The sequence below is a fragment of the Narcine bancroftii genome, chromosome 8 (genome assembly GCF_036971445.1).
Source record: "Narcine bancroftii isolate sNarBan1 chromosome 8, sNarBan1.hap1, whole genome shotgun sequence".
Taxonomy (NCBI): domain Eukaryota; kingdom Metazoa; phylum Chordata; class Chondrichthyes; order Torpediniformes; family Narcinidae; genus Narcine; species Narcine bancroftii.
The window spans coordinates 82,263,228-82,288,367 of NC_091476.1; the positions used below are offsets into that span (position 1 = coordinate 82,263,228).

A 25,140-nucleotide genomic window follows, 5' to 3' on the forward strand; every position below is an offset into this window, starting at 1 on the left:
TACATATGTCCATTATCCCCCTCGTTGTTTCCCAAGATCGTATTATATGGCGAGCTCTCCACTGGCCACCGTGACAGAGGTGCACCAAAGAAAAGGTACAAGGACTGCCTAAAGAAATCTCTTGGTGCCTGCCACATTGACCACCGCCAGTGGGCTGATAACGCCTCAAACCGTGCATCTTGGCGCCTCACAGTTTGGCGGGCAGCAGCCTCCTTTGAAGAAGACCGCAGAGCCCACCTCACTGACAAAAGGCAAAGGAGGAAAAACCCAACACCCAACCCCAACCAACCAATTTTCCCTTGCAACCGCTGCAATCGTGTCTGCCTGTCCCGCATCGGACTGGTCAGCCACAAACGAGCCTGCAGCTGACGTGGACTTTTTACCCCCTCCATAAATCTTCGTCCGCGAAGCCAAGCCAAAGAAAAAAAAGAACCATTGGTAGAACTGATAAGAACAGAAAATAAAATAAAAGGGATAAAAATAAAGGAGAAGGAGTATAAAATCAGCTTATTTGCAGATGACATCATAGTATACCTAATACAACCAGAGATATCAATAAAATAATTACATAAGAAATTGAAGGAATATGGAGAAATATCAGGGTATAAGATCAATGCAAATAAAAGTGATGTCAATGAGTAACGCGGATTATACAGAATTTAAAAAAGAATCACCATTTAATTGGCAAGCACAAGCAATCCGATACCTAGGTATCAGGTTAGATAATAACTTTAGCCACTTGTACAAACTAAATTATCAGCCACTAATAAAGAAATTGTAGGAAGACTTAGAACATTGGAAAGAATTACCGCTAACATTGATAGGGAGGGTAAATTGCATTAAAATGAATGTATTCCTAAGGATACAATACTTATTTCAATCATTACCAATTCCCTAACAGATCAATTCTTTAATGAACTAAAGAGAATAATAAGGAAATTCTTGTGCAAAGGGGGTAAACTGAGGGTAGCGTTAGATAAATTAACAGAGAGGTTACCAAACTTTAAAAATTATTATAGAGCTGCACAATTAAGGTATTTATTAGACTTTTACCAGACAAGGGAAAAACCAGACTGGACTAAGATAGAACTAGATAAAATAGGGGAGTAGGTACTGGAACATATTCTTTATAAGTGGGATGAAAAACTGGTGCAATATAAAAGCTCACCAGTATTGCATAATTTACTTAATATATGGAAGAAGATCCACTTAGAAAGGAAAAAAACAAATTACCAAATACCAAAATTGTTATTGACACAAAACCCATTAATCCCTTTTACAATAGATAACCTTTCCTTTAGAGAATGGGAGAGAAAAGGAATCAAAAGAATAGAAAATTGTTTTTTGGGAAATAATTTATTAACATTTGAACAGTTGAAGGACAAATATGGAATAACATAACATAACATAACAATTACAGCACGGAAACAGGCCATTAGGCCCTTCTAGTCCGCACCGAACCAAACACCCCTTTCTAGTCCCACCTCCCTGCACAATGCCCATAACCCTCCATCTTCTTCTCATCCATATACCTGTCCAACCTTTTCTTAAATAATACAATTGACTCCGCCGCCACTATTTCTCCCGGAAGATCATTCCACACGGCTACCACTCTCTGAGTAAAGAAGTTCCCTCTCATGTAAACAGAGTGGAGAGAGTGCAGAGAAGGTTTACCAGAATGTTGCCTGGGTTTAAGCATCTGGAGTATGGGGAGAGATTGGACAGATTGGGTCTTTATTCTTTGGAGCATAGAAGGTTGAGAGGGGATTTGATAGAAGTATTTAAGATTATGAAAGGGATAGACAGAGTGGATGTGGATAGACTATTTCCGTTAAGAGGAGGAAAGATTAAAACAAGAGGACATGAGTTAAGAATTAAGGGGCAGAGGTTTAGAGGTAATAACTCATGGTACAATGTTTGCATATCACCAACTGAAAGTTTATTTAAAGAATAAGTTGGAAAACAGACTGAGATTACCAGAAGAAAGCAGCTTTGAATATGTGAGTACAGACACAATGATAATTAAAAGATTTATAACGAACATGTACATTAAACTGCAAGATAAGGAAAATGAGGAAATAAGCTATAAACCTAAAGAAAAGTTGGAAAAGGATTTAAACATAAAGATAAAGAATGAAGCATGGGAAAGATTATGTTCTAGAACTATGAAGAATGCAATAAACACAAGGTTATGCATGATGCAGTATAATTGGTTACACAGATTATATATCACTCCTCAAAAATTAAAAGAATGGAATCCAACATTATCAGATAGGTGTTTTCGCTGTAAGAAGGAAATAGGAACAACAATACATGCAATTTGGGCATGTGAGAAAGTGAATACGTTTTGGGAAGATCTAAATCAGATATTAAATAAAATCACAAAAAATAACATAGCAAAAAAACCAGAGATCTTTCTTTTAAGTAACATAAGAAGTAATGAATTAGGCCTCAAATTGGATAAAGTGCAAAAAAGATTCATTATGATAGCCTTAGCAGTAGCAAAAAAATGTATAATGTCAACTTGGAAAATGGAAGAGAGCCTGAGGTAATGGTACATGAAAATGATAAATGTATTCCATTGGAAAAAATAACATATAATTTAAAAAATAAAGTCACATTATTTGAACAAATTTGGGAACCATACATGGAACATAACAGAGAGTGCTTGCTTCGGACCTCCATCCCCTAAAATGATAAGAAGTCAAAACGATTTGATTCAGTGTATAAAATCAGCTGACGCATTTTTCTTGTTTATTTTTCATTGTGTGAAGACATTGTTTAATGGTTTTACTGTGGTGTATATGTTGAATATTTATTGGTCGGAGAGGGGTGGGAAGGGAGGAGGGAGGGTAGGGGGGAAAAAAGGGTGAAAATGCCACTGTGTATATTTAATGAGAAATGTTTGTATATATTTTGTTTGATATGGTTCATAGTGTGAAAAAAAATATTTAAAAAATTTAATGAACTGAATTATTCTTTTGTATTGAAGACTCCAGACATCAAAGTCCAGAAAATCTGGTAAATAAACCACCTTTCTCATACAGATCTGTAATCGGGCCCTGCAGATGCATGGTGGCTATGGCTATCTGAAGGATTATGCTGTTCAACAGTTTGTTCGTGATATAAGGGTGCATCAGATTCTCGAGGGTATGTATTATTGCTGTATGTTTTTGTTTTTATTTGATTTTTGGAGATAACCTCCATATGCTGTTCTGAGAAAAGAATAATATATTTGATGGACAGGTTCTTAAGTTATTCCAATCCAATAACATACTTGTCTAAATTACTTTCCAGTTTTGCAAGTTTGTCATCAACCAGGTCAGAAGCAGCAGGCATGTGGCAATTGCTGGCATGCTCCCTTCCTAATATTCACCAAAACAGTCCAACTAGAGAGACAAATTACTTTCTCTGTAGTTCTGGCCTTAAATTCTTCACCTCTCTGCATTCAAAGTGAGCTGCCCAGAGCCATGCCACTTTTTCCCAGCTCAATTGGTCTTTCTTTGCTTGGCTCCACATTCAGAAGCATCCTCTCTTCTGCAACATCTCCCTACCACAATCTAACAGCTGCCAGCCTTTACCACGAGAGTCAGATCCTTATGTGTACCCATGTGAAACAGCTAATTCTCCCCTCTGGAGATTTGAGGATGGGGAAATGGTCATCGATCTGTTGGACCCCACTGCCATATTCAGTGTTATTTGGCATTAAACAAGAAAGTCTGCTAATGCTGGGTGTGAGTGCGATAAACAAACATGCTGGAAAAACTCAGGAGATCACGCAGCATCCATGATGAAGGGCACAGGTCCAAAACGTTGATTCTCTACTTTCCATGGGTGCTACGTGACATATTGAGTTTCTCCAGCATGGTTGTCTATTGCTCAGTGTTACCTGACCCTGTGACCTGTCTTCCAAATGGTACCTGATGAAACAGTAATGCTCCTACTTCAGAACCATATCAGTTCTCTGAGGATCATGGATCTGAAGATAACTGATGGAGGAAGACATAAGGATGAGGACTTTTGCTCCTATTGTTTTTGAATGTGCACATTGTGGACATAGCTGAGCAGTTTGAGTACATGACTCTCACAAATCAAGCAAGCAATGAGACACTATCGTCTTCTCTGATATCAGATATCATGATCCCTACTGATGACTTCCATAATGTTTTCTCATGTTCCAGTTCAGATGAACCATCCTTAATCTGAAATCTTATCTCTGTTTCGTGCACCAGGATTTTGCTTGATCTGATGAATGTTTTTACATTCTATATTTGTATCTTCTGGGCAATGATTATAGCCACTGGAGAGATTCTCCACTTCACTGATTTCAGTTAGGCTAGTGCTAGAAATCCTCACTTAATTGAGTGTTGCCTTGGTGTAAAGGGTATTCGCCGACCACGTCTGATTCCGGCTTTATTGCTTGCTGTAAGGGCAAGGCCTCTTGAATCACAAGTAGAAAGGAATATAAATGTTGGAAGGGGCAATAGTCAGAGGAGCAGATACCGATTTCTGCAATCACAAGAGTAAAAACACAGAACTGCTGGAGGAACTCAGCAGGTCTCGTAGCATCCATAGGAGGGAAAGATATATTATCGATGTGTCAGGCATGACCCCTTCCTCAAGGTATGAGTAAAAAGCAGGCAGGCCCTGATATTAAACAGCTGGTGAAAAGGGAAGAAGATCCATGCTATTGTGGCGGACAGAGCTGAGGTGCTCGACTAAGTGATCTCCCAGTCTGCAACCAGTCTCTCCTATGTAGAGGTGACAACAGCAGGAGCACCCGATACAGTAGATAACCTCTGCAGATTCACAAGTGTTGCTTCACTTGCAAGAACTGTTTAGGGCCCCAAATGATGCTGAGGGAGGAGATGTGCGTGCAAGTGGAGCACCTCCTGTAGTCACAGGGGTAGGTGCCAAAGGGGTGATTGGTGGGGAGGGAGGAGTGGGCGAGGGAGTCACGGAGGGCGAGGTCCCTGCGGAAGGTGGAGAGGGGAAGATGTGGTGATGGGAAGATGTGGTGATGGGAAGATGTGGTGATGGGAAGATGTGGTGATGGGATTGCCTGACTGCACCCACAATCACAAGCCCTGACGATTGTGTTAATACCTTCCTTTTCCTTGAGAAAATGAACAGTTAAGAGTAAAGTTAAGTGCAGGTAAAAGCAAAATGCTGGATAAACTCAGCAGGTCAATGTCCTTTATGTAGCAAAGGTAAAAATACATAACCGACATTTTGGGCTTGAGCCCTTCATCAAGGTATGGAAAGATGTCGGCAGGCCTCCAAACAAAAAGATTGTGGGGGGGGGGGGGAGATGGAAAAGGCAGAAGATGATAGGTGGAGAAGGGGGGGAGGGTAGAGCAGTGATTAGGGGAGGAGGGATGCCTGGGTGGGAAGGGGAAGGGAGAGGAGAATGGGAAAACTGGAAAGGGGAAGGGGAAAGAAAAGACGAGCAGGTTAGCAGAAAGGAGAGAAGTCAATGTTAATGGCATCTTTCTGGAGGGTGGCCGGACGGAAAATAAGGTGTTCCTCCAATCTGCAGGTGGTCAGGCTGGGAGAGTACATAAGGCCATGGACAGACATGTGAGTCTTGGAGTGTGGTTCAGAATTGAAATGGTTGGCTACTGGGAGGTCCCTGTGGTTGTGAATGCAGCGGACATGCTCAGTGAACCGATCTCCCAATCTGCGACCGGTGTCTCTGATGTAGAGAAGGCCACAAAGGAAGCACCAGATATAGTAAATCAGCCCTGCAGATACATGTGAAGTGTTGCTTCACTTGAAAGGACTGTTTGGGGCCCCAGACTGTGGTGAGGGAGGAGATGTGGGTGCAAGTGTTGCACCTCCTGTAGACACAGGGGAAGGTGCCGGGGGGACATGCGATAAGTGGGGAGGATGAGTGCACAAGGGAATCACAGAGGGAACAGTCCCTGCGGAAGGCCGAGGGGGCAGGAGAAGGAAAAATGTGTCTGGTGGAGGTATCCTGTAGTAGGTGCCAGAAATTCCAGCGGATATTGTGTTGGATGTGGACGTTGGTGGGGTGGTAGGTGAGGATGAGGGAAATTCTATGTTTGTTGTGTTTTGGGATAGAGGGGCCCAAGGCAGATGAATGGGAGATGGAGGAGATGCGGGTGAGGGTTGAGTTGATGATGGCGAGGGGGAAACCATGTTTGTGGAAGAAGGCAGACATTTCTGAATATCTGGAGTAAAAGGCCTCATCTTGGGAAGAGATGCGGCAGAGATGGAGAAATTGAGTGAAGGGGATGGAATCCTTGCAGGGACAGGGTGTGAGGAAGTGTAGTCCAGGTTGTTGTGGGAGTTAGTGGGTTTGTAATATGTCGGTGGAAAGCTCGTCTCCTGAGATAGACAGAGAGATACAGGAACGGGAGAGTGTTATCGGAGATGGACCAGGTGAGATTGAGATCGGAGTCGCAAAGTGGATAAAGTTGACTAGTTCATCACGGGTGCATGAGGCAGCCCTGATGTAGTCATCGATATACCAGAGGAAGAATTGAGAGGTCTTAATGTATAGGCTTTCAGCATGGATTGCTCCACAAAGCCCACAACAGGCAGGCGTAGTTGGGACCCCTGCAGGTACCCATGGCTACTCCTTTGGTTTGGAGGAAGTGGGAGAAGTTATATAGAGTGAAGGCAAGTTGGTACAGTCCATGTAGTATGTTGAACTAGGATGATGTTCCATCTAGTTGAAAATTGGAGAATGGAGAAATGAAAATACAGGCTCTCACAGGTAAAGATTTAGATTGTCACTTCGCTGAGATTACAGCCCACAAACAGGCCAAACCGTCCAGACTAAATTTTCCACCTGAGTTAATCCCATTTGCTTGTGTTTTGACCTTATCTCTCTAACCTATCCTATCCATGTACCTTTCTAAATGTCTTTTAACCATTGATACTGTAACTGCCTCTACCAGTTCTTCTGGCCACTTGTTCCATTGAGGTGCCACCCTCTGAGAAAGGTGTCAATGAGCCCAATTCCAATCTTTCCCTTCTCAAGTTAAATCTATGCCCTCTGATTGTATGCTTCCGATCTTGTGAAAAAGACTCTGCTTCTTTATCTATGCCTTTCTTGATTTTGGAAAATCCCCCTCCCCCTGACATTTCTATGATTCAGGAAGAAAATTCATAGCCAATCCAATTCTCCTTGTAATTCAAGTCTGCCAATCCTGATAAAGTTCTCATAAATCTTTTCTTCTTTCTTAATATTTTGATTGAATTTTGCAAGAAGATTTGTATACACAACATAGATGTCAAAAATTGACAAACATTGCAAGATTGTCACACTTATAGAGCACATCCATGTTATAAAAGCACATCTTGTAATTTTAATCCCAAAAAACCCTCATCTCTTTAGCCCCATCCATCAACCAAAATTCAATATTTAAAAGTGTATTTAGTTACTGGAGCATGACAGGAAATTGCTGGAAGTTGGGTTTTATGTTTAGAGAAGAGGTAAAAGAGGAAAAGACAAAAAAAAGAAAAAATAGTCCTGTGGCGGTGTGAGCAGTGGAAGAAACACAGCCACCATGTGGAGGGTCGTTAACGAATGTTTTTATTCAAATTCAGCGCGCCCCTTTAAGGGCAGCATGAGCTCAGTCACCTGGTGCATTGTGAAATCATAATCGCTGCCCAGGGTCCGCGCTGGAAGGGATGCTGGAGTCGGAGAGAAACCTCTGACGATGCCATTTCCCCATGGCTGCCCCGCTGCGTGGCGATACAAGCGGGGCCAGTTCGCCATGAGGATGTGTGCCACCACAGTCCTTAGTTTAACTAAGGTTCTGAAAATAATTCAGGAAAGGTCCCCACACCATTTGAAACTTTTTGTTTGTATTACTAATTGAAAAGCAAATCTTTTCTAGATTTAAACAAGACATAATATCCCTCAGCCACTGAGCGAGGGTAGGCTGGGCAGCTTCCCTCCTTCTTAATAATACCACACATCTAGCCAAAAGAGAGGCAAAGAACAGAGTACGACATTTGACTGAAGTTAAACAAACATCATATTCTCCTGTGGTACCAAAAAGGGTAACCAAAGGGTTGGGTTCCAGATTACATCGAGGATTAGGGACTGGGTTTGGAACACATCCCTCCAGTATTTGGAGGCTAGGACATGAGCAGAACATGTGAATAAGGAAAGCCTCATCTCTCCTACATGGCACAACAGGAATCCACATTTGAATAAATATGAGATCATTTGACTTTGGACATCTGAGCCTTATGCACGACTTTAAATTGCAACTTTCGCACAGAGAGAAGAAGAATTAACCAACTTAAAAATTGAATCCCAAACCTCATCTGACAGTGAAAGGTTTAAATCCTGTCCCCAGATAATTTTACTTTTATCAAGAGAGGCACGTCTTAAACCTGCCAACTTATCTTGGATAACAGGTATTAAACCCTGGTGTGAGGGTTGTAAATTAAGAAACACAACAGTATACCAGATGTTCCTGGGAAGTTTGGTAACTGTGAGCGGAGAAAATGCAAGATTTGCAAATATCTGAAAAAAAAATTATTATTTGGCAGGTTAAATTTTCTGGAAAGTTGTTCAAATGATGCAAAACTGTTATCGATAAAAAGATCTTTAAAACGCTCAATATCCATCCTATATCATGCTTGAAATGCAATATCATGTAAAGGTTGGAAGAGATGATTGGATAGAATAGGACTTGAAAGAGAAAAACCATGAATAACAAGATGTTTTCTGAACTGAGCCCACTCTCACAGCATGCCTAATAACCAGATTATTAAATGATTTATTTAAGGAAAGAGGAAGTGAGAATCCAAGATGTGCTGAATGAAAAAGTTTTTAAACAGAATTCAACTCCATTGCTACCCTTAATAACTCTGTTATGAAAGTATAACAAAAACGTAAGGTTGCATAAATAAAATCAGAAATTAAAATGGACTTTATTTAGTTGAGGGTGTAACCCTTCCATATACAAGACGATATAACAGAATCTAATAAATCAAAAAAAGATCTAGGGATGAAAGTCGGTTATAGCCTGAAAAAAATATTAAAATTTAGGCAAAATATTCAGTTAATTTGGCCTACCAGAATGTAGACAGGGGTGACCACTGCATTAAGCACTGTTTCACGTGTTTTAACAAATAGAGAAAATTTTCTCTAAAAAGACACGTTTCCTTGTGACTGTAATACCAAGATAAGTAAATTGATTTTGCACAATCATAAAAAGAAAGTTAGTATCTGCTGATGCACGTTTACTCACAAGGAAAAGTTCATTTTTATGTAAATTTAGTTTGTATCCTGAGAACTGGCTAAATTGGGTGAGTAATGACATTGTGGAGGGAAGAGAGATATCAGGGTTTGATGTGAAAAGCAAGAGATCCTCCACATAAAGAGAAACTTTATGTTCAACTCCCTTCCTCCAAATCCCTGAGATATCCTTGCAACTTTGGAACATGAGTGCTAATGGCTCTATAGCCAAATCAAAAAGTAATGGGCTAAATGGCACCCTTAATGGGTTAGCAAAAACTACCTTTTCATTATATAATTTCCCTGAGACAATGATCAAAAAACTGCTTGTATCTGATATTACACTGTGATGCATAAAAAGAATATTTTGATTATTTTGAATATTTTATAATCTAGAAAGTGCAGTGAAAATGTTGCCCCTTCCACTGTGCCATGAGACAAGAATCATCAGAGCTACAAATGTGTGTTTCTTGTAAAAAAGCAATTGCTGTTTTAAGTTGATTGATGTGTGAGAGCATTTTCCTTCTTTTAACAGGGTGATTTAAATCTTTGATATTCCAGCTAATAAACTTTAACAGCTATCCATTATCACTGGTTGAAAATGTAGGTTGGGAAGCACAAATGATATTAAAACTCCAGGCATCGGCCTTGAGACAAGAACATGAAACGTATACTAGAATGGAGATAAACCCTGCATAGTCAAGGTTAGTATAGACTCCTAGAACAGAAATGACAAGAAAGCACCCACCCCTCCCACCCACCTCAAACCAAGACAACTGCGAGAACCACAGCAGCAAGCTCTGAAAAAACTCATCCAAAAAAATCTTCCTTTCCTGCGTATCATCATCTTCAGCTCCACTGTTATTATTATTCAAAACTACATATAACACTCCCAAACAGCATTTAATTTTGTTAGAAACACTACCACATTAAAAAAAATCCTTTTAAGATTTCTTATGTGGTTCTGAAAAGTATACTATAAAATAGAAATATAACCTTCTAAAAAGTATAAACTTTCCTGATGATCTCAGAGAAACTGAATAGATCACTGAATTTAAGGGAGAGGAAAGTACACAAATAACTACAGCCTAAGAGGGTATTTTATCCCATAAAATGTTACTAAGGCAGGGACTGCCAGCCAGTCCTCACCGTCCAAATACTGTATGACTAGGCTAGAAAAATTAGAAGTGATAATAATCAATCTGCCACTGTCATCAAACAGACATTTACAATTGGCAGGTAGACCATAGAGGGAAAACCATCTATATAAGTGCCTCATCAACCAAGCACAACCACTTCTTATGCCTGCTGGGGAGTATGGTGCGGAGTCGTGCGGGATACTGAGGGCTTGAGTTCTCACTTATATAGATCTGACATTACCTCCTGGTATCAATTCTCTGATTCAGAACTTTGGAGCTGAAATCCTCCACAACCTGCATCTGCTGACCACAGTATTCCAGTTTCCCATTTGCCGGGCCTCCTGGATCAGAATGTTCTTTTTCTGTAGGTGATGTAGATGGAGAATAACTGAGTGCAGTTTCTGTCCCAAAGCCAGTTTAGGTACTAATGAACAGTGAGCTCTGTCGATCTCTGGCAAAGAGATCTAAAACATAAATCTGAAGTAACATATTTAAATTTCTTTAATTTCTTGGGAGTCAAGTATAATTGGTGAATAAAATTATAATGAACCAATCTATACCTCACATTTACAATTTTAGTCATTCTCTCCTCTCATATCGACATCCAATCATTTGGAGAAATAGATATTTCCAAATCTTTTTCCCATCTCACTCTAGTTTTATCAACATCTGATTTAGGCATTTTATTCTGCAATAAGGTATACATATCTGATATAAAACCTTTCTTACCACCATCGGTAAGCAAAATCTCAAATTTAGATCTTCTAGGAAGCCTCAAAGTGTGTCCAAAATTAGCTAACAATAAAGCTTTAACTTGATAATAAGAAAAAAGTGTACTCGAAGATATTTCATATTTCTCTTCATTCTTTGAAAATAAATAAAATAACCCGCCTCATAACAATCTTCTACTAATTTAATTCCTTTTTGTTCCCATAACTTCAGAAGGGAAAAAATTATTCATCCATAACTCGATGAAGTGTTTCAGCATCAGTAAATTATAACTACTTAATAACTGAGGATTCCATCAATAAATAAATTGATCCCTCCCTTTTGCACCAATCTGAGCTAATTCAATATTAGCCCGTATCAATGGGCTGTCCACTTGAAACATCCTATTAATAAATTTTAACTGAGCTTATTCATAATAGTTTTGGAAATTAGGGAGTTGTAAACCTCCTAAACCATGCTTCCAAGTTAAATTCTGCAATGAAACCTTCGCCATTTTATCTTTCCACAAAAATTTTCTCACCAAAGTATTCAAATCTTTAAAAACAATTATGAGGTATTTTACATGGAATTGATTGAAGCAAATATTGAATTCGGGGAAGATATTCATTTTAACACAATTCACCGGTTCATCAACGTTATGGATAAATCCTTTCACGTATTTAAATCACATTTAATTTTAGTCAAGTCAATAATAATTCAATGCAAATAGATGATAATAATTACGATTAATAGTAATACCCAAAGACTTAATACTGTCAGACTATTTAAACTTCACAACTTGTCCACACGACGAATAATCCATATCAGCTAAAGGCATAATTTCACTCTTCTCCCAATTTACTTTATAACCAGATAATGCTCCATACTGTTCCAAATGTTTATGTAAAATCTCCAAAGATTGCAAGGGATGTGTTAAATATATCAAAACATCATCCACAAACAAGTTTATCTTATATTCATCTTAATTTACCTTAATACCTTTAATAATCATCTGGGCCAAAGGTTCATTAACCAATGCAAACACTGCTGGTAACAAAGTGCTAGTAACAATGGACAGCCCTGTCTGGTCGATCTAGTTAATGTAAAAGGTAAAGACATTTATCTATTTGTTACCACTCTTGCAGTGGGATTTTTATACAAAGCCTTAATCCATCCAGTAAAAATAGGCCCAAAATTAAACTTTTCCAAAACCTTAAACAAAAAACTCCATTCAACTCTGTCAAAGGCCTTTTCTGCATCCAAAGAAATTACTGCCGAGAAATATTAATTAAAGAAATCAATTTTACCACATTGTCCACTGAATAACGGTTCTTGATAAAACCTACCTGATTCTACATGAACCAAATCAGGTAAACATTTAGCCAATCTATTAGCTTGAACCTTGGCTACTATCTTATAATCCATGTTTAACAAAGAAATGATCTATACAATCCCGCCTTCAAAGGATCTCTATCTTTCTTAAGAATTACAGTAATAATTGCTTTAGAAAAGGAATCCGGAAAAGAGCCTGATCTAAAATGTCCATTAACAAAGGAACTAATAAATCTTGAAATTCCTTATAAAATTCAGAAGTAAACCCATCACCGCCTGGAGATTTACTACTCGGCATAGATTGGTGGATCTATTAATTCTTCAACAGTAAAAGAAGCATCCAATTCCTTAACATCGTTATCATTCAAAGAAGGGAAAGTTAAATCAGATTTTAAAAATTCAATATTAACCTCATCTTGCACCATCTCAGAAGTATACAATTTATCATAAAACATACAAAACTCATCATTAATCTCTTGAGGTTTGTACATAATTCTTGAATGATGCCTAATAACATTTATTGTTCTAGATGCTTGTTCGTTTTTAACTGCCACGCTAACACTTTATGAGCTCTCTCCCCCAACTCGTAAAACCGCTGCCTAATCCTCTGTAAGAGCTTTTCAAATTTTTACGTTTGTAATGAATTGTACTGTAATTTCAAATTAACTAATCGTTTTTTTTTAATCTTCAGTCAAAGCACGCTGTAAATCTTTTTCCAAAATCTCTCTCCTTCTCCTTAGCATCAGCCATTTGTCGTTTCTTAACTTTGTAAATAAGCCTTCAAAGCATTCCACAAAACAAATATACAATCAACTGAACCTACATTTATTTTAAAAAAAATCTTTGAATTTGGTCTTGTATAAATTTACAAAATTCTGGATCTTTCAACAAAAAGAAGTTAAACTACTACTGGTAAACATTCTCCTCTCTCTCTGAGGCGCCACAAATAATCAACAACAAAGAATCATTAGACAAAATCCTGGGTTTGGATACAGCTTCAGAAATTCAACCTTGCAATTGTGTCGATACTAAAAACAAATCTATTCTAGAGAAAGAATCGTGGGGAAATGAATAAAATGAAAAATCAATTTCCTCCATATATCTACTAAATTCATGTCTTTCATTAACACCATCAACTGCATAGCCATTTTAGTTCTAGTTACTGTTTTAGGAAATTTATTTAATAATGGATCAAAACAACAATTAAAATCGCCTCCAACCATTATTTTATCATAAGTCTTATTCAAATTACGAAAATTGTTCATCTTCAGTATTCAGAGCATAAACATTCATTAAGGTCTAACATTCAGAAAAAAATGGTACAATTAACAATCAAGAGTCTACCACCTGCTTCAAAAACTGATTCCAATTTAAAACGTAACTTCTTATTAATCAAAATAGCAACTCCCCTTGCTTTAGAATTAAAAGAGGATGATATAGCATTGCCAGCCCAAGGGCAGCTTAAAGGCCAGTGACCCCAAAATGGCACTGGCCTTGCTGAGCAGCCAACAGACAGGGACAGTGCAGGGAAGAAGGACATTGTTATCTGGGAAAGTACCCGCTTGCAGGAAACCCGCTTTGTTAGGCATGTTGTGATGTCAGCCAAGGGGGCCACAGCAGGAACAATGCAAGTATAAAAGTATAAAAGTCAGATCATAACCTGACTACACCTGTCTTCTTTCAATTAGCGCGCAGCTACAAGGTCATGATTAAATGGTGGGGGAGACTAGATGAGCTGAATAGCCTATTTCTGGATTAAATAGCCTATTTCTGCCCCAATATTTGCTTCTATGTCTTCTGGTCTTTTAACCTCAAGCACCTCATCCTCTGTAACATGGACTCACTTCAATATATCATTATTTACTTCACTGAGTTCCTTCACCTCCATGTCATTTCAAAGAAGAAATATTTGTTTAAGACCTCACCCATCCCCTGTGGCTCCATACAAAGACGATTATAATATTCTCTCCACAGTCACCATTTTGCTCTTAGTATACTTGCGGCATCTTTTAGGGTTCTCCCTTACCTATTCTATGTAATTTTTTTTCCTGATTTCTCTCTTGAGCATACTACTAAATCCTCGACACTTTCAGAATTCACTTGAACCCCGCTGCCTATACCTGACATTTGCCTCCTTTTTCTTGACCAGAGTCGTCCGCAGTCCCCTACCTCTGCCAGACTTGCCCCTCAGTCATAACAGGCACCTGCCCCTTCCTTTATCATTTCTAAAATCCCAGTTGCCAGGCTTTCCTTTACCTGCCAACAGTCTCCTAATCAACCTCAGCAAGTTCCTGCCCAATACAGGACTTTGAGCCACTTAGCATTTGACATAAAGGAAATTGACTCAAAGGAGAAATGAATCAAAGGGAGCTGAATCATTGGGCCTGATTCTGGGGAAACTGGGCCCTGTACAAGCAAGATGGGTTACACTTGAACCACAATGGGAACAACATCCTCAGGGAAGTGTGTCTGTGTTGCTTCGAACACTTGTGGTTGCTTATTCCAGATAAACATATTGACAAAAAACTTCTGAAGTCCTGATAAATATTTCCCTCTCACCTTAAATCTGTCCCCTTTAGTTCTAAACTCCTTTGCCCTGGGGGGGGGGGGGGGGGGGGGGGGGGGGGAACCATTCTGTCTCTTTCCCTCATTATTTTGTAAGCTTCTGTAAGATTACTCTTCGGCTTCCTATTTTAACTACCTACCTCCAATCCAGTAACATCCTGGTGAACCTCTTCTTGGTTCTTGTACTGCTGCCACACATAATAACTCAACCCTTATGCTCAGTGCCTTGGCAAACATTCTTTACAACCCTCTTATTCACCTGTGTCACCACTTTCAGAGAACTTTGGACCCTAAGGACCCTTCCACTTAGATTGGGGGAGATAAATACGAGAGGTCATAGCTTTAGGCTGAAAGGGCAGCGGTATAAGGGGAACATTAGGGGAATGTTTTTCACTCAGAGAGTGGTAGGAGTGTTAAATTAGCTGCCATCTGATATATTGAATGCAGATTCAATCTTGAGATTTAAAAATGGATCAATACATGGATAGGAGTGGTCTGGAGGGGTATGGAATGAGAGCAGGTCAGTGGAACTAGTTTTATTGGTTGGCACAGACCAGAGGGGTGAATGGCCTCTTTTTCTGCGCTATAACATTCTGAGGTTCTATGCTAATTTCTCCAGCGGTCCCACCAGAATATTATACTTTCTGGAATAAATTCCATCTGTCATCAGTCCACTTAACATCCCACTGTATCCTGAGATCATCACCTCTGCTATTTATGGCTCACCAATTTTCATGTCTCACAAATCTGATTATAATTTTGAAGCCGTAACTGAGTAAATTGATGAAGAATGTAGTGGACATGGTTCAAGTGGATTTCAATTAGACTTTTGGCAAGGACCTGAATGATAAACTGGGATCCACAGGATTAAGACACAAGAAATCTGAGGCATGTTGGCAAATGGGACCTAAGATAGACTTGATGTTGGGAGTGAGATGGATGGGAGATTTTATGACTGAAAGTCTGCAACATTGGTGTGCCACTATGTTGTTTGTAATGTATACACACTATAATGTAGGAGGTGGTTTCATCGACTGCCAAACTAGAGGCAACTGCAAATTGGAGAGCAACACCTAATATTTGCCTGGACACTCCCCAACCAGATGTCGTTAACATCGACTTTGGGGGGCGTGGCATTTGGTGCATAAATATTCACAAGTGTCCAAAAATCCAAATAAATTTTACAATTTATCAAAAATTAATTTGCATCTCAACAAAATTGAAACAGATAAAGAATAAAAAGAGAGAAAAAACAAAGTATTTAATTGTACTACCCCCTCTACTGTACGGGTAGCAGTCTAAGCCACTAAGTGACCAATGGTTTTGGTTGGAGATACAATTAGATTTTGCATTTCTCCCAAACAAATAGTTAAACAAACAGTATTTATAAAAGAAAAGTTCAAGAATAGTAAGCTGCTTCCAAGTCCTTATTCACTTGCCATTTTTGAAAAAAATCTTATTGGTTCAGAGTCTTCAAAGTCTTCTGGAATTCCCACTCTCTTCACATTGTTCCTTCGGCTTTGATTTTCCAAAGAATTAATTCTCTTTGATGTCATTTTTCTCTATTCTCCACCCTGTAAAAGTCATCCAAGTATTCAATTTCTGTTGACATTGATCAATATCACAAACACAGTCCTCAAGTTTATCTTCCATCTTTTTAACTTTTCCTTGTACTCTATCCACCACCTTAGCATATATTGCCACATCCACTTTAACATTAGAAAGTTGTTTATTCACAGATGTAAAACCTTAAGAAATCTGTTGAGACATCGCCTGGAATTGCTGTTTTTTCAAGAGGTTTTTCTTAATTTAGCACCATCTTTTGATCAAATTATGATCGGAGATGGTTTTAATTATTTAGATCCTTTAGTTGATAAATCTGGCAAAATAACAACTAGAACAAAGATGGCTAAAAAATTGATATCCTTGATAAAGGAAGTGTATTTGATTTAAAAGGTGAAAAACTACAGCAAACTACAGCATGCTGTTGTGCAGAGGGACTTGGGAGTGCTTGTGCATGAATCGCAAAAAGTTAGGTTGCAGGTGCAGCAGGTTATTAAGAAGGCAAATGGAATGTTGGCCTTCATCGCTATAGGAATTGAATTCAGGAGTAGCGAGGTAATGTTGCAACTGTATAAGGTACTGGTGAGACCGCACCTGGAGTACTGTGTCCAGTTCTGGTCTCCGTATTTCAGGAAGGATATACTGGCTTTGGAGACGGTCCAGAGGAGGTTTACTAGGTTGATCCCTGGGATGAAGGGGTTGACTTATGATGAAAGATTAAATCGTCTAGGATTGTATTCGCTCGAGTTCAGAAGAATGAGAGGAGATCTTATAGAAACATATAGGATTATGAAGGGTATGGATAGGATAGATGTAGGAAGGTTTTTTGAGCTGGCTGGGGAAACTAAAACGAGAGGACACAGTCTCAAGATTCGGGGGAGTAGATTTAGGACAGAGATGAGGAAAAATAGTTTTTCTCAGAGAGTAGTGAATGTTTGGAATTCTCTAACCAGGGAAGTGGTTGAGGCTGCCTCATTAAACATATTTAAAATTCGGTTAGATAAATTTTTACATGGTAGAGGAATTAGGGGATATGGGGAGAAGGCAGATAGATGGAGTTAGGTCATAAATTAGATCAGCCATGATCGTATTGAATGGTGGAACAGGCTTGATGGGCCATTTTTGGCCTACTCCTGTTCCTACTTCCTATGTTCCTATGATATATTGAAGAAATTAAATTCGAAAGAGATTATTTGTATTATTCAATTCAGTATGATAGTTATTCTAAAATTGATTTTTTTCTGTATTCAGCTCAGTTATAAGGTAATATGGTATCGGTTGAGTAGAAGTCTAGAATTTTGTCCGATCATTCACTTGTTTTACTGACAAATACAAATATGGAAAAAATGAATTCTATATATCATTGGAGATTTAATCCTTTATTATTAAAAAACTGAATTTTGTAATTTCATTACTGAACAAATACAACAGTTTTAGATATAAATAGACAGCCAGTGGATAGTAAATTTGTATTATTGGATGCGTTAAAAGCATATTTGAGGGGTCATATTATTAGTTTTACATCTAAACTTTAAAAAAAATATCGAGCTGAAACAGATACATTAGAAAAATAAATAAATATTTTTGAAAAGGAATTACAAAAAAATCCATTTGAAAAGGGGAATAAAGCATAATTGACTTCTAAGAAATTGAAATATAATACATTACAAACATAGATTTGAACATTTATTGCAAAGATCTAGACAGAAATATTAGGGAAAAGGGCACATTAAGTTTTAGCGTGGCAATTAAAATCTGAACCATTATCTAGGATAATAAATGCTGTTAGAAAAAGTACAAGAATTTCATATAAACCTCAAGATATTAATGAGGAGTTTACAGAATTTTATAAGAAATTGTAGACTTCAGAAGTTGAGCAAGATCAAGATAAAATTGATAGATTTTTAAGTAAATTGCGATTACCTATTTTAAATGATTGGATGAGAGAGGAATTGGAGAAGCCAATAGATATTAAGGAAGTATCTTTAGCTTTTAAATCAATGCCCAATAGCAAGACTCCAGGAGAGGATGGGTTTACTAGAGAATTTTATAAAAAGTTATTATTACCATCGTTAAGTGAAATATTAGAACAAGCTAGAGAGACACAATCTTTACCAGATTCTTTTACACAATCTATTATTACAGTTATACTTAAGAAAGATAGAGACCCTTTGAATATAGGATCTTTTAGATTAATTTCATTATTAAATGTTGATTATAAACTTGTGACTAAGGTTCTAGTCAATAGATTAGCTTAATTTTTACTGAAGTTAATTCATATTGACCAAGCAGGATTTATTAAAAACCGTTACTCAGCAGATAATATAATTAAGTTAATTAATTTAATTAATGTTTCACAGGAGAAATCCAACTTACCAATAGTCTTATTATTAGATGCTGAAAAAGCATTTGATTGAGTTGAATGGTGTTTTTTATTTAAGGTAATGGAAAAGTTTTGATTTTTCTAACAGCATTTATTATCACCGTGCGGTGACTGCTGGGGGTTGTGAGGTGCGTTGATTAAGGCAATATTTAAACAACCTATGGCTAAAGTTGTGAAAAATGGACCTTTATCTGAATCTTTTAGGTTAGAGAGATCAACTAAGCAAGGTTGTCCTTTGTCACCTGCATTATTTGCAGTGGTGATAGTGTAGCGGTGGCTACACTGCTAACTGAAGGATTGCACAACCAGATGGGTTGAGTTCAGTGAGCAAAACTAATTTATTGTAGGCTGCCTGACTGGTCTTATACTCCCAGTCTGGACCTGGCTGAGAACCACACTGGGTGGCCCCGACATCACCGGGGCGTCACGTGGGTCGCCAAATGCAGGCTTCTGAGCCCGGTGTTGAGGTCAGGAGGAAACCCCCAATGGTGCCATTTTGGCCAGCTTCCCACCGCGTGCGTGTCAAGCGGGTCCGGTTCGCCTGCCTAATGGGGTACCGCCACACAGCCCCCCTCCCCCAGAACTGGCGCCAATGTCCTTTTTTGACGGGCGGGCTCACTTCTTGGGTTGGGCCACAACTACTGGCTCGGTGGGGTTGAGGTGGGCTGGCTTTAACCTGTCCACCGTAAACAGTTCCGTCTTCCCATTGATGTTCAGTGTGAAAGTGGATCCTGAACGCTGGATGACTTTGTATGGCCCTTCATATGGTCTTTGTAGAGGTGCTGTGGACGGGCCCCGCCTGATAAAAACGCACTCTGCGGAATACAGTTCGCTGGAGATGTAAGAGGCCCATGTGCCGTGTCTGGGCGGCAGTGGGGGCGTGAAGGAATCCAACTGGGCCTGGAAGTGGGGAAGTAGACCATGCGGTGACTGCTGGGGGTTGTGAGGTGCGTTGACTAACTCACCGGGTAGAGCTAGCGGTGTACCATAGACCAGCTCAGCTGATGATGCCTGTAAGTCTTCTTTGGGTGTCGAGCGGATGCCCAGGAGCACCCAAGGCAGCTCGTCCACCCAGTTGGGGCCGGTGAGGTTGGCCATCAGTGCCAACTTCATGTGGTGGTGCAATCGCTTGACTAGCACATTGGCCTGTGGGTGATAGGCCATGGTGTGATATAGCTCGATCCCCAGCCTGTTGGCGAGCTGTGCCCAGAGCGCAGAGGTGAACTGGGCACCCCGATCACTGGTGAGGTAGTTCGGGGCGCCAAATCGGGCAACCCAACCGTTCAAAAGCACTCGGAAGCAGGAGTCCGTGGAGGCATCTGTCATCGGGCCAACGAGTGGTGCAGTCTACCACTGTGAAAAAGTAACAGTTACCTCGGGAAACGAGTAAGGGTCTGACGATGTCCACATGTATGTGGCTGAACAGTTCCCCGACGTATTTGAAATCTTGTACAGGCGCTCTGGTGTGCCTGTGTACCTTGGAAAGCTGGCAATGGGTTCAGGGGAAACCACTGGCATTCTTTAGCCAACTTCTTTGCCCGCCAGAGCGCAAGTATAGTGCTTTCGATTGTGAGTTGCTGGGCATGTACCTGGTGGTACGTCATTTCTGCTATTTCTTTGAGGGGAGGCCTTTCACCACTTTTACCGACCACATACCCCTCACTCAGGCACTTGCTATGGCAAGAGATCCCTGGTCAGCCCGCCAACAGCGTCACCTCTCCTTCGTGTCAGAGTTCACCACCGACATTCGGCACAAGGTGGGGAAAGACAACGTGGTCGCCGACACACTGTCACGACCGGCCATTTGCGTGCTGACACCTGGCCTCAACTTTGACCGCTCACCCTGGACCAGAGGAAGCGTCAGCCGCTGACTGAATCCTGCAGGTAGAGTAGGCTGTGTTCTTGGCCATTAACAGCAGCCGGCTTGTGTTTTCCTGGAATGAGCAGGGCTGACGACACTTCCGAGCCTTGGCTCCCCAGAACTGGTGGAAGAAGCAGAGGCCTGAAGTGGATGGCTTGCTTCTGACTATGCTCTTTGAGGCCCCTGCAGGGGCCAGGTGTTCCACTGCAGCACTGGAGGAAGGCTCGTAACCTGCTGGACTGCTGAGCCCTCTGGGAATCATTAGAGCCATAGCTCCTGAGCCTTTTGAGCGACTTTCCTAGGGTTGACGAAGCTCTCCTGGGACAGTAACGGCCGGACGTCTTCAGGAAGATGTGCTCAAAGAGTGGGCAGTTGGTGTGATCACCCATGAGCGTGACCATCTCGTCCATCGATTCGATTGGAGTTCTGTCCCCCAAGGTGTCGAGGCGCAACATCCGAGCGGCACCTGGAGAGGCCGAAGAAGCAGGTGAGCACCCGCTTAATGGTCCCGTACTTATCTTCCGTGAGTCAGTGCTGAACGAGGTGCAGCACTCGTTTGCCGGTGGCCTGGTCCAGGGCGGCGACCACATGATAAAACTTAGTAGAATCTGATGAAATCTGGCAGAGGTGAAACTGAGCCTCTGCGTGGCTGAACCAGATCTCAGGTTCCTGAACCCAGAAGTCAGGAAGCTTGATGGCTATAGCGTTGATCGAAGGGTTGTTCATGTCAGGTTCAAAGATGTTTGAATCTGTCAGGGTCACCAATTGTAGCGGCGGCTACACTGCTAACTGAAGGATCACACAACCAGACGGGTTGAGTTCAGTGAGCAAAACTGATTTATTGCAGGCTGCCTGACTGGTCTTATACTCCCAGCCTGGACCTGGCTGAGAACCGTGCTGGGGGGCCCTGATGTCACCGGGGCGTCACGTGGGTCGTCAAGGGCGGGCTTCTGTGTCTGGTGCTGAGGTCGGGGGGGGACCCCTGATGGCGCCATTTTGGCTGGCTGCCTCAGCGCATGCATGACAAGCGGGGTCGGTTTGCCTGCCTAATGGCGTACCGCCACAATAGAACCTTTAGGGGTTAATAAGGCAAGATAGTGAGATAAAGGGTATTACAATGGGTCAGGATGAATTGAAGATTAATTTATTTGCTGATGATGTGTGGATTTATTTAACAGAACCAAAATAGTAATTGAAAGTTTTACAGAATAGATTAAGGGAATTTGGAGAAAAGTGAACTTATGCCATTGTCTGATGCAGATTATTCTTCTTGTAAAGATGTTGTACGGTTTAATTGGACTGATCAAATTAAATATTTAGGTATTAAAATGGATAGACATATAAATCATTTATCTGCATTAAATTATTTACCAAAATTAAAAATGACTTATTAGATGGAAAGATTTACCGATAATCTTAATATGCAGAGTGAATTGTATTAAAATGAATATATTTCCAAGACTTCAATATATTTTCCAATCTATTCTGTGTAAAGTATGTAAGAATTTAAAAAAAGATTTGAATGTAGTAGTCAGAAATGTTTTTATGGAAAGGTAAAATGGTAAGGGTAGCTACTCAGAAATTAACATAGAAATATGAATTAGGAGGTTTACAACTCCCAAATTTTCAAAATTATTATAAAGATGCTCAATTAAAATTTATAAATAGAATGTTTGATTTTGATAATTTGTTAACGTGGTCAGATATAGAGTTAAAATGAATTAATGAAAATAGAAGGGATTAATTTGTATATGAATGGTACGAAAAGTTGTTATATTTGCACAAGTCGCCAATATTGTCTCATTTGATAGGAATATGGGAGGAAGTGAATAAGGAAGATGGTACTCAAGGTAAAATATCTAGATATACTCCTTTGTTTCAGAATCAGCTTTTTCCCTTTACTATTAATAATTAACTTCTTAAGATTTGGGATTAGAAAGATATTAGGACAGTGAATAATTGTTATGAATTGAGTCATTATCTTTCGTTTGAGAGAATGAAAGATAGATTCCAAATACCAACTCATACACTGTTTTGTTATTATCAAATCAAATCATTGTATGACTTTTATGGGAGAAATTTGGAGCTACCAAAGGAATCAAAATGTGAAATGTTAATTCAGGAAGGTACAAAGAAAAGATGTATATCTAAAATGTATAAATTACTGCAACAAAAAATGTTTAAGATAGATTTACATAAGTCAAGATTAAAATGGGAAAAGGATTTAGGAGTGGAATTTGGCATAGATCAGTGTAAAATTATTTGTAAAAATCATATGACAAAGTTTATTAATGTTAGATATATGCTTGTTCAATACAATTTTATACAATTATATTTAACCCTGGAACGATTAAAAAGATATAATTTGATATATCTGATTTATGTTTTCATTGTCAAGGAGAGGGGGACTTTTTTTGTATTCAGTATGGTCATGTGAAAAAGTTAAACTTTTCAGGGTTAGAGAATGTAATGAAACACCCCGTGGCGTGGTGAGGTGACGGAGAACTGCGGCTAGAGAATTTTTACAAAATGTTTTTAGAATTACATTTTCTTTGGACCCATTAATTTGTTAATTAGTGATATAAGTGCAATTTGTTTGAAATTAGGTTTAGATAAATTTCAAGTGGCTTTTTTTAGATTAGTGTTAGCTGTAGCGAGGAAGTGTATTGCAATTACGTGGAAAGATCAAATAGAACTTAATTTACAAAGATGGCATTAAGAATTGAGATCTTGTATTCCTTAAAAAAAACATCTAATTTGAGAGATAAAAATTTTTACAAAAATTTGGAGCCCTTTTCTGGATGATATGGATTTAAAACTTTAAAGATGGATGTGGCAGGATATCCCCATTGCACGATGATTAGTTACTGTGGTATTTTTGGTTATTTCTTCTCAACTTCCTTTTTTTTTCTTTTCTTTTTCTTTTAGGGGTTAGTAGGGCTTTTAGAGGTTAAGGGTTGGGATGTTGAGAGAGGGGGAATTAGTACAAGGGGTAGTGGAGGTGTAGGGGGAGGGGTTTTTTCTATTTCTTTTTCTCTATTAACCATATTTGTTTTGAAGTTATATTTTGTCTAATTATCTTGTATGATCATGGTTATGAAACTTTAAATAAAATATAAAAAAAACTTGCACTGTCTGGTTTCTGCTAACCCACTCCCAGTTCTCTCTCCCTTCCCCATCCCTTTATGTTCTTTCCTCCATCCCTCCACCCCATTCCCTCTCCATTCACAGGGCCATCCCCTCCCCCTGTTTGCTGGTGTGCCCTCCCTTGCTTATCCATATATTACCTCCTAACTGTGGGCCTGTCCTCCTCCCCCTCCCCTCCAACATTTTGGTCATTCCTTAAGTCCAAAATATTGGTTCTGTGTCTTTATCTTTGCTAAATAAAATGCACTGTTTGACCTGCTGAGTTTCTCCAGCATTCTATTTCAATTCAGCATGTGCAGCTTTTCATTTTTTTTGTGTTTTACGCAAACTAGAAGCCACAGGTTTGAGGGGAGAAATGTAAAGGGGTGTGATGTTGAGTCCTTATAAGGCCCTAGTGAGACCTCACTTGGACCATTGTGAGCAGTTTGGGCTCCTCATTTAAGAAAGGATGTGCTGTTGTTGAAGAGGGTTCAGAGGAGGTTCACAAGGATGATTCCAGAAATGAAAGGGTTATCACACGAGGTGCTTGACAGCTCTTGGCTTGTAAGAACCATAGAAATGAGTACAGAAGCAGGCCCTTTTGGTCCTTCTAGTCTGTGCCAATCCATTTTTTTGCCTAGTCCCACTGATCTGAATCCAGTCCATACCCCTTCATACCTCTCCCATCCATGTATGGTCTTATGGAAATCTAAGGGGTGCATTTCTCATAGAGGATGGTAATTATCTGGTAATCTGCAGATACAATTACAAGAAACAAAAGGTTTTTGCACTGGTACTTGGATAGGAATGCATAGAGGAATTAGAGCCTAATGCAGGCAAATGGGATGAATTTACAGACGACAGAGGCATCATGGTCAGCACAGACAAGATGCTCAAAAGGGTCCATTTATTTGGTGTACAACTCCATGATTATATTTCCCATGTATTATGGGAAGGCTCCAGATTTTTTTATTCTCATCCCAGATCTTGACCTCTCTTCCCCAGAGTGACATCAGCACATAGGAACAACTGTAAAATGCCTGCTCTATCCTGACTTGAATATATGTCACAGTTACTTCATTTCTGCCTGATTAAAATTCTTGAAATTACATGATTCACCAGACGTTCTGTAGTGGGTCAAGAAATTGCATCGCTTCCACCTTGCCAAAAGAAATGACAGATGGATGATAAATGCTTGCCTTTCTGATTAAATATGCAAAGGCTGTGGCTAAACACG

The 25,140-nt window shown here is 39.6% G+C and overlaps 1 protein-coding gene across 12 annotated transcripts in view; it reads left to right on the forward strand.

Moving 5' to 3' along the window:
- The window catches only part of acad8 (acyl-CoA dehydrogenase family, member 8), a 165,961-nt gene that overhangs the window by 106,150 nt on the left and 34,671 nt on the right, over positions 1-25,140 (forward strand). For 8 of the 12 annotated variants that reach the window (XM_069894346.1, XM_069894351.1, XM_069894350.1 and 5 more), the window contains one exon: positions 3,048-3,150. In XM_069894346.1, the coding sequence (XP_069750447.1) occupies positions 3,048-3,150 (103 nt within the window). Of the gene's footprint in view, positions 1-3,047; positions 3,151-9,761; positions 9,931-22,588; positions 22,628-25,140 lie in introns of those variants that run through there. The other 4 variants (XM_069894349.1, XM_069894348.1, XM_069894347.1 and 1 more) reach the window with 3 other exon arrangements.